The sequence below is a fragment of the Crocodylus siamensis genome, chromosome 15 (genome assembly GCF_052110815.1).
Source record: "Crocodylus siamensis isolate JL-2025a chromosome 15, ASM5211081v1, whole genome shotgun sequence".
Taxonomy (NCBI): Eukaryota; Metazoa; Chordata; order Crocodylia; family Crocodylidae; genus Crocodylus; species Crocodylus siamensis.
This window is the reverse complement of record NC_143409.1, coordinates 48,276,553-48,287,030: the sequence shown is the minus strand read 5'-3', so window position 1 is coordinate 48,287,030 and position 10,478 is coordinate 48,276,553. Positions and strand designations below refer to the sequence as shown.

The following is a 10,478-nucleotide window of genomic DNA, read 5'->3' as shown; positions in this document are numbered from 1 at the left end:
GAGGTCACTCTCAAACTAGGCCCGCTCACTTGTTTCTGAGCAAACCGCCCGCCCGCCCACCCGCCTGCCTCTCCTGCCATGCCTTGATGTTCCTGATTGAGACATTAATCAGGCGGGAGGCTGCCTTTTACCAGCCCTGCTGAGAAGGGCCTGTACATGCTCCAGCCTCTCCTTAACATGTCCCATGCCTTGCAGATGTTTCATATGGCCTAATACCCCACCTCATCGTATAATATGTCTTACCACCCAGCCTCATCATAATCTCTGCATTCACTGGGCTCCCAACCCCATCCCTGGGCCTACAAGCCCCTTCCTCAGGCTCCAGGATCCATCCCCAGGCTCCAAGCCCCATCCCTGGGCATGACAACCAGCCTCATCACCACATGGCTTGACAACCAGCCACATTACTCCCTTGAGCCTAGCACCCAGCTTCCAGGTCTCTGCTATAGATAAACACATCAGAGATGTGGGAGCTGGGGTTATAAGGTGTTCCTACTTGCCTTTCACCTGGGAGGTGACTGGCCTGGTATTTCCCTGGGAGCTACCTCACCACAGGTAGCTCTGCCGGTGCCACCCTTCCCCAGCATGGTGCAGTTTTATGCCATGCCCTGGCCAGGGAACTGCCCATACCATCCCCATAGTCCCACCCCCCCCAGACTTCCAGACTGAGCCGCAGCTCAGCCAATGTTTTTGGCAGCAGACCCATGCCTTGCTGTTCATAGACCCAGCCCTTATATACCAGCTGGGCCCTGTTCCCTAATCATGCAACAAGGCCTGATGGGGGTTACAAGCATCTGCTGGCTGCCTTGCTGCTGCCAGGCCCCTGATCGTAACAGAGCCCAGGGTGCTGTGTTACTCATGGTCACGACCCCAGGTCTTATCAGTTGTGTATCTGTACCATGATGGAAAGGATCATGTTGAGTTTCGGATGCCACAATATCAGGGAAGGACAGAGTATCTCAAAGAGGCCATTGCCAATGGAAGTGTCACTTTGAGAATGCATAATGTCAGAACCTCAGATGAAGGACAATGTGAATGTTTTGTTTGGTTTTTATAATCAAGTACCTTTTATGCAGGAGCTATATTGGACCTGAAGATAGCAGGTAAGACAGATGGAGTGGAGGTGGTGTTTTTCCAGTTTCTCTGCATCCCCCCTGTCACCCAACAAGCACAGAGATAAGACTGAACAACCCCAGTGTTTCTGGAGCTGAGAAAAAAGGAAGCAAGGACAAAGCAATTAGGAATAATTTCCCTCCAAAGATATTCTCTGTTAGTTTAAGGGCAGGGGATGCAGTCAACCCTTCAAAGATGTGGGGCCAGCAATCAGACACTCCCTGAAGGAATAGCTTGTGGCCTGTGGGATTGACTTTACATCTGTGTAAAAAAGCATCCTGTGGAAAGGGGAGTTGTTCTGAGTAGCAGGTCTGACTGGGAAAGGTGGATAAACTGGGGGTTGAACTTAGATGGGCAGCAAGGTAGATCAGAAGCGGGCTGGAGGCTGGAGGTAGGGGGTGAGAATTGGTATGTTTCAAAGTTACGGTAGGCTGGGGACAGATTGCTTTAGTGCAGAAGCAGTTGTAGCAGAGAGGTGTGAGCACAGGGGCAAGGCAAAGTCAATGCAGTAGTGCACAAACCCAAGATACTAGTTGACTCTGACACTTTTTTTTCCTCAATCTTTTTATTTCCCATACTTGGTGGAGGAACAGAGTTGTCAAATGTGGGATCAGCAGACTGTGACATTTTAACACAAAACTGGTTATAAAACAATAATCATAAAGGAATCACAACCCGCCCATATTGGCCAAGAGCATGAAAATCACCACTGCAACATTTATCAAAAGCCTGCCAACCCAGCAGCTGAAACCACTCCCCCAGGATAAATAATGGCTATCCCTAGGCACTGACCCAACACACAGGTTCCAGTGTGTTGCAGAAAAAAGACAGGGCTGCCAGCCCATCTGGGTATGACACGATTACACTGTTACCTGGGTCCCAGGGGTACAGCTGGGTAAAAGCAGATTCATTGACAGGGTTTACTGAGAGCTCTGTCTGCTGATTCACTTCCCCATTACACATGCAAAGTATTGGTCTGCTAAGGATTACTTCTGCTTCCCACTAACTTAATCTAAGCTAACCCTGAACAGCCTTTGGTCTCTTTGGAGGAGGAAGAGTCTGGGAAGATGCACCCCCACCCCGCTTCTGCGCAGCTTTGCTCAGTTCTGCCTCTATTGCCGATCCAATATTTTGTGCCTCTGCGCTCCCTGCATTACAGTCATCTTTAAAAATGTTGACAGCATTTGCAAGCCCATAGAGCGCCCTCAGCCTGGTACTCAGCTCAGCCATGCTTAGACGCTCCAGGACAGAATCTGGTTTGTTCTCCCCAAGGAAAGCAAAAGAAAATTTCTTATTATTGTCTGAATGATTACAGCAAACAGCTGTCCAGACATGGCTGGGGACTACCACCCTTGCATCATCTCTCTGGATATTCTTTTCTTGGTCTTCCACCTTATTAGGGATTTTCAGGTTTTTGTTGGGCACTGCTCCTGTCACAAGGAAGGGGGTCCCATCCACATTAATACATTTGTCATTTAACTGCTTCTTAAGGTTTCGTTCCAGCGCATACCATATTTTCCGGTTGAATTCAGGGTGCATGGGGACCGCATTGGTGAGGGTATATGTGGCTTCTCGGTGTCCTGAACCACACTGGTACGAATTTGGGTTCAGGTGTCCTTGGTCATAGCCTGTCTTCTTATAATCTTCTAAAACGGCTTGGCTTTGCTTCAGGACACTTGGATCCTTTAAGTGCAGCTTATTTTCCTCAGTCATTCGCTGGATGGTGCTCAGGCTTGGTTCTTCATCCTTGGACAGCTGAGAAGGGAGAAGAGCACAGATCTTTACTTTCAACAATGTCTATCCACACGGTCCTGACACAGATTTGGGGCAGCAAGAAATCTGAGACCAAACCAATCTCTTTGCTGCCTTGTTGGTTGGTCTCTGTCTGTCTCCTGACTCTATGTACCTCCTATGAATGCTCCCCTCTTTTTTAGTGATTTAGAAGTCTTTACAGCTGGGTAAGTACCTCTTGGAGGCAGATGAGGATTTGGCCCTTGGTGTCAGTGGCAGTTTTGTGTGAAATGACTCGTAAAGACACTGCTCTTTTGAGAGCACTATCAGTGATGCTATTTTAATAATGGAGGGAAAAAGGCCTTTGGGCCTTTGTGGGGCAGTTAAAAGTTGTTCTAGACTTGGAGTACATGGAGTTTTGCACAGTAAGTTCAAAGGTTGCTCCAAATTTCCTGCCTTTTAATATTTCTTTCCTAACTGAAAAGGACTCAGGACGGTTTTTATGCTTAAATGACATAATTTGATCTCAGCTTCTTGATGAAAACTTCCATCCCTAGACACTGGGAGGCAGTATAATAAAGGTAAAGTTAAAAGGAAAAAAAGCAGAAAAAAGAGAAAACTGCACGTGAAATGCAGACATTATGAATCCACACAAGCCAGAAAACCTACAGCACCTCTTCTCAGCCACAGCCTTTGTGTAACCCACAATAAAGGAACCGCGCAATCCAGCTAATTAGTCACTCAGCACTATGGTCTAATTAGTCAGTGCATTGAATTCCCGCCAGAATCCCCCTGATTCATACACAAAATCTTCAGTGTAACTTATCAGCTAATGTGTACTTAGTCATTTCCAAGCATACACACATAATAAATCACAGTGGCATTTGCAGGAATTTGTTTTCAGGGTTGCAGGAAAGAGCCGTAGTGTGATCTGCAGTGGGTGCCTCAACCAGGACAGAGCCTGAGGCAGTCACGTGAGAGGCAGCACCTGCCCTGTGTGCTGCAGTGGGAGACCAGCGCTGGTCTCCTGCCCTGGGGATGAGCCCAGCTCTCCAGGATGGGGCTCTGACAATGGTAAGAGGAAGAAACACTTTGCCCTCGGCTCCCAAACCCAAGCGGAGACTTTCCTACTACCAGAAAAGTATTCAGGGGCACTCTGCTTTCACTCTTTCCTTGAGATCGGGGGGGATCCCAGCTTTCCAGAGGGGCCATTACTCCTAGAGTAGATAAAAGGTCCCTATATTGTCACCTCATGAGACAGGGGGTTCCTTTTGTCTCCAAACCATGGATGAGCAATGGGAGCATGGGGTAGAGACAAAGTGATGGGAGTGATGAGGTGGGATTCAGGGGGGTACTCACCTGCGGCTCCACCTTCCAGGCACCTTCACAGTGCAGCTTGCCCTTCCCTTTAACCAGCTTGTATGCTGCCCAGACTGGGATTCTCCAGCTCTTGTCATAGAGCGTTGCAAAATGGTATTTGCTTTGTAGCTTCTGGCAAATTTTTGCTGGCTTTGGAGTATTCAACTCTGGGGGCTCAACTCCTCCATAGAAATACTCGCTGCAGGGACTGAAATCATTAACCACTTCAGCTAGTGCCAGTCCAGCCCAGAGCGAGGCCAAGCCCAGCAGCACCAAAGGCCCCATGGCACCAGGAGTGTCAGGTACCAACCACAAGCACTTCTGCAGCTGCTACTTATAGTGTTGCTGGGGGAAGTTGCCGCACCCCCAACCCCTCGCCCTGACAAGCTGCTTGCAGTGGGCTGTCGGCTTCCAGCCAGGACCCTCCCTAAGGCAGGGCTGGGCCATGTAGCCACAGCCCCAAGTGCATCTCATGCCAACCTATTATCAGTTCCCTTCTTGTTCGCTCCTCTGAGGAAAAGAGTCTCAGGCTTCAGCCTCCTCCTCCAGATCCTCTCCGCACAGCGTTTTATGAGAGTTTTAGATGCCTTGTCACCAGTGCCACACCGGCAGACATGGCCATTCAGTGCAGCACCAGGGAGTGCCCCTGTGCTGGGAGAGCCGGGATTGAGACCCCAAGGTGCTCATGTCACATACAGTGACCCCAGCCCTCTGTTAGCCAGGCTGAGAGCCACTGTCAGTCCTGGCTGAGCTGGGCTGGGTTGGACATCAACTTGTGGCCCCGAGTTTTTCTGTAGTGTTGGTGAGACCAGTACTGGGCACCATAACCAGGTCTGGGGGCTGCATGTGGGAGAATGGGAGGGGTGCCAATAAAAGGCACAGCAGAGGTTGAAAGCTTGGAGACAATGCCTAACAACAGGGGTTTCAACAGTAAGGCCCATGGGCTGGATCCAGTTTGCAGAGCCATGTCCCTTCATCTGCAGGGCTCCTGGAGGGACCAGGAATTTGGTGGTGGGACACGCAGGTAAGGAAGAGCCACTGAAATGGAGGTATGGCCCTCCAGTGGACTCTGTTTCAGCACTGGAGGAGTGAATGACAGCTGTGCAATCCCCGAGGCTCCCTGAGCTGACACTGTTCTGTCCCAACCACCGCTGCCACTGCCCCCCGCTTTCCCACCCCTGCCCCCCCCACAGCTGGTGGGGGATCTGGATCCAGCCTGTGCAGAGCCCTGTAAACCAGATACTGCCTTGAGTGCAGGGGGAGGGTAAGTGAGTTTGCTATCCCTAGAAATTGCCTCGACTTAGAGCAACCCCATGAGTTAGACTTTCACTGTAGGTCAAGGGGGTGGGGATCAAGCTCCACTTTGGAGCCAATCCAGCGGAGGGGCTACCTGCCTGCATCCTTTTCCCCCTACCCCTGCCCCTACCCTCCTAGCTCCTGTGCCGTCTGCAGGAAGGGAGTGGGGAGAAGGAAGGGAAAGGGGTTTACCCAGCTCTGGCAACCTTAGTCCATAGGTCCCTGCATCAGCCCAGCCCCAGTTGTGCACGGGGTTTGACAAGAGTTCCCTGAGTCACTCCACTTTGCAGTACCTTCATCTCATCCCTCATTTAATTGGAGTGGCTTTTGGAGCTCCTCTAATTAAAGTGCCCCTGCCTCTCACCCCCGGAGCACGTCTAAAGGTTCCCTTTAAGTCCCCAATAGCCCACGTGCTCCATCCCCCATGTCTCAGTGAGAACTCTATAGCCAGGTATAAACATTGGTCTACGATGACCTAAGATGAGCAGTGCCTGGAGTATACTGTGAAGAACAACCACTGGACTCCCAGGAGATCCTTCCCGCCCACCCCCCAAGTGCATCACTTGGAGATCATGGGAAGAGCTCTGTAGTCCAGAGCAGGTGGGAATTGGAAAGAAGCTTGCTTAGCCAAGGAGAATGAAGCAGAGCTCACAACCAGATTAGTTACAGCAAAACATGAAAGTGGCTAGGATACATTTACAGAATAAGAGAAAGGGCTGTGGCTCTCCAGGCAGGGTGTGTGATGTGTGGAGTTGTGCTTGTGCTCCCCACATTGCAGCACACAGTGGAGATGGTTTGTTTTTCCCACGCTTTTAGTCTTTAATTCACACATAGATCCAGGAAGATTTTTTTTCCCCTTTCTTGTTGCTGCAGGTATCAGGGTGTGGAGGAAGTTGCCTTCCTGAGAAGTATTGAGTGTTAGCCGCAGCCAAGGCTGGGGATTTGGACTGGAATTACGCCAATTCTATTGCTGGGACTAAAACCACAAAGGTCCCGGGTAGAGGGTTTTGCTTCTCCACTCAAGGTCAGACTAATTGCCACATTGGGGATCTGAAAGGAATTTTACCCCACAGTTAGACAGGAATGGACCCTGGAGGGTTTTGCTGCCCTCTGTAGCCTGTATTTTAACAGGTTTTCCTTCTTGCAGTGGCAGGATCATGATAGCGCTCTCATCCCCCTGTTTTACCTATGACAGATTAGGGTGTTGGAGGCACCCTAAATCCCTTCCAGCCCTACAGTTTTATGATTCTTGAATCCTATGCTCCAATTACAGATTAAGATTGGAACTTATTATTATTATTTTAAACAGCACACCACAAAAACAGATTTTCTTAGTCATTCCTTCATGCCTGTTTTTATTTTTTGTCTCTCTCCTTTACTGAACCAGCTCTGGGGACTATTGTCACCTTCAGCCAGTAAAGTTACACTGATGGAACTGGAGTCATCTGTTAACTCTGCTTCCCGGTTTCCAAAGCTGAACTTGATGTTTGGGAGGCAGGGGGACAAGAGTCATCCTCTGGAAACCTTAATTCTATATTAATAAAGAAGGGAACGGATGAAGGGAGGCTGGGGCATACCAGGGTTAAAGTGCTTCTCTGGGCAGCGAGAGCCCAGAGCTAGCAGATGGGTGTTCAGCAATTTATACTTCCCTTTTCTAGTAAAACTGCTGACTGAAAATCTGTTATGAAGGCTACACCCTGTTTAGCTCTTCAAGAGAAGCAATTACTAAGTACCTGTGCCAGCAGTTCCATGGAAGACACCCTTGACTTGCTTGGTAAAGATATCACAGACATACAACTGCTGGTTTTGGCACTTACACAGTCTGGGATTCTCTTTTGTCCTGTGGCAAAATAATATCATTCACATGAACCTGCTGGAAAGCAAGATGCTGGTATTGAGTATTCCTATCTGCTAGCCCAATAGCCTAATGAACAGGAGACCTGGCCAGAGAGCAGAAGACCTTCCTACCCACGCCGTCCATATCCATGCTGTTTGAACAGAGGTCAGAGCCCAGTCCCCTTAAGCTCAGCAACTCTCATGTCTCCAGGGGCAGATCTAAATCAGGGTGGTTGCCTGTTTTGGCCAGGGCCAGATTAACCTTTTAGTGGGCCCTAGGCAAACAAACTCATGGTCCTCTTATATATATATGCAACTCTTTCTGGAGCCCTCCTGGAAATGTGTGTGGATGTATACAGGGATGTCTCCAAGCTCGGGCAGTCCCCAGCCCACTAGCTGCCTGCCTAAGGGGTGCCACAACCTTAGAGCGAAGGACTAGGACCCCTCACAGCTCAGGGCCCCAAGCATGTGCCTAGTGCATTCATACAGCCCTGGCTTTGGCCACATGTTCCTGACCACACCTCATCCAACCCCCACACTAAGCCACTGTCACCAGTTATGTGGAAGGGGCCCTGGCACCTATGTGGAACTTATGCAGCTGCATAATTGCTGTTTTCAAACATTCCTCATTCCTGGTAGTTACACTTCCACATTTCACTTCCCTTCTCTTGGACATAGGCAGCAGGATCAGCAATTCAGTCAGTTTTTATTTATGTGAGCTGCTTGCTAATGTGGTTAAAAGTAGAGGCACGTCGATGCATTGGGACCATACCATATTGAGACCAATATAAGGAAAATTGACACTACAGTCCCCGACTTACCTATCATCACAGCCAGTATGAGATCCATTGCTTTTGAAAAAATGTTTTGTATCCACTAAGCCATAAAATAGAGACCATGGTGATCTATGATTTATTTCACACCCATCTGCAAACCACCAGGGGAGGAAGAGTTTTTGTAATTACCAACCTGAAAAGAACAGGTCACCAAGAGGTGGCAGGCCCAAGCTTCCAGCCTGAAGTCTTCAGGCAGCCACTAGCCACTCAGGATGGGGGCAGAGGCAGGGGTGGAACAGAGTAGTCATTTTTGGCAATAAGCTTTCCTTAAAAAGTTATATTCAAAATTCCTAACCTAATAGACTTCTTCTGGGAAGGATGCCACTGGCTCCCGTGAGCTGCTCTTTCCCTGCCCATCACCGAGTGGGGCCAGGACCTGATAGACCTGGCCAGTAGAGTGGCTGCCTACGGCCTGAAAGCCCTCCAGTGGCTCCTGCATGTCATGGTGGCAGCTGGCATGCCGGTTCCTGCACTGAGTGGGGGGCCTTGGCTTTGACTGGGAGTTGTTTATGCTGGACCTCACCTTCCTGAACAGGGCAGTCCTTCCCCCGTCTACCGCAGCATGGTGCAGGCCTGCCTTCCATCTTTGTCCCCAGGCCAGGCACCTGTGCTTCCCGCAGCTGCTTCAGGAGCCACTGGTCCATAACCCATCCCTGCAGCATGTCATGCCCAGTCTGGCCTCTGCCAGCCTTGTGGCTGCCCTCATCAAGGCACACACCACCCACCTGGGGCACCTCCTGGACCCTGCTCGGTCGGGCTGGCTGTCACCCAAGGCCCTGGCTACCTGGTGGGCCCTGCCCTCCGTCTGCACCATGGGCCGGCTTCTGGAGGCCGTTAAGGCTGCCCTCCCAAAAGAGGCAGCATCTGCCCTGGAAGGCTACCTCCAGGCCCACCGGGCCGTCCTGACAACGGATGTCGTGGGTGATGCCTTCCCACCACTGCCAGTCATTGCAGCGGGGGCCAGTGAGCTGGCTGACTGGCCCGACACACTGCTGAGGCTCCCTGTGCCCCGCAGAAGCAACACAGGCTGCCCCTTTGGCACACTGCCCTGGAGGGGACTCTACGCACGGGGGTGCGCACTCAGCATGCCCGGGTGCTGGCCAGCCACCCCAACACGGTGTGGCAGTGGCACCTGGCATTGTCCAGGACCCCAGCGTGGCGCACACTGTACAAGGCGCACACCGCCAAGAAGATCGGAGGCCTCCAGGGGATATCGGTGCACACCATGCTGGCCCCTGGCACCTTTGTGCGCCACCTGGACCTGGTGGCCTCGGCGGCCTGCACCTTCTGCCCAGGGGTGCTGGAAGAGGATATTTTCGACGCCTTCCTCGACCGCCCCCGACTGCAGCCGCTCTTTGCCGCCCTCAGGGCGCTGCTTGGGGCGCTGGGCCGGGACTTGTCCGAGGAAACCTACATCCACTCCTTCCCGTACTGGGTGGCTGAGCAGGCGGCAGTCAGCCTGGCTAACTTCCTGGTGGGCCAGGCCAAGATGGCTAACCTGAAGAGCAGGTGAAACCGGCTAACCGGAACCGGGATGCACGACACCCTGCAGCTGTTTTGCCTGCTGGTGCGGGCCCGCCTCTGTCTTGAATTTGAGCATGCGGTCCACCTTTGAGGAACGCTGGGCCGTCGACGGAGCACTGCGCCGAGTCGAAGCGGGACGCCTGCTCCTTGCCCTGTGACACCACCAGCTCCTCAAGGTGCAGAGGCACTCCCAGCGAGCTGAGACCTTGGGCTTTGGCCAGGTGGGGCAACCCCTGATGTCCTGAGGCCCCCCTGGGTGTCCCCCCGATAAGATATGTATAAATGTATATATGTAAATACTTCTTTTGTTCTTTGTGTTGTTTTTTTTTTTGCCTAAAGTGTGTGGGCAGGCCTTGCAGGCCACGAGCCCAGGCCTTGTCCTCGAGGCCCAGGTCCTTGGACTGAACTGTACATAATTTCTACTGCCCACCATTTGTCACCCTTCCCAGAATAAACATCTCTTAAAAGTCAAAAGTCTTTCCTTCTTTCTTCAGAGCCTGGACATGGTCTTCAACTTTTTCCTAAGGGAAGAACAATATGGATGCTGTGAGTATTTGTTATTCTGAGATAAGCAAGTTATTTCTTTTCTCTTCCTCACTGAAATGTTTGAAGGTCTTGGTTTCATCCCAATAAAGAACAAAATATATTTTGAAATCACGAACTGTCATGGACTGGGAATGCCATTTGTTTCTTAGATCCTTTAGGATTGCCTGGGATGTAATACACCAAGCTTTTCATTTACCCTGGGAGAGGAGGCATAAGCGAAAACAAAACAGGTCAGAA

The 10,478-nt window shown here is 50.9% G+C and overlaps 1 protein-coding gene and 1 long non-coding RNA gene across 2 annotated transcripts; one reads left to right on the top strand and one right to left on the bottom strand.

The window, feature by feature from the left end:
• Positions 1-1,822: 1,822 nt before the first annotated feature.
• Positions 1,823-4,600, bottom strand: LOC149852653 (endonuclease domain-containing 1 protein-like). The gene is made up of 2 exons (XM_090028348.1): positions 4,204-4,600; positions 1,823-2,868 (listed from the first exon to the last, which is right to left on the bottom strand). The coding sequence occupies exons 1-2, from the start codon at positions 4,486-4,488 to the stop codon at positions 2,131-2,133; spliced, it is 1,023 nt and encodes a 340-aa protein (XP_089884474.1). The 5' UTR covers positions 4,489-4,600; the 3' UTR covers positions 1,823-2,130.
• On the top strand, positions 2,883-10,152 carry LOC149852652 (uncharacterized). Its single transcript, XR_016439246.1, has 2 exons — positions 2,883-3,918; positions 6,373-10,152. It is a non-coding gene; the product is annotated as an uncharacterized LOC149852652 (long non-coding RNA).
• The last annotated feature ends 326 nt before the right edge of the window (positions 10,153-10,478 follow it).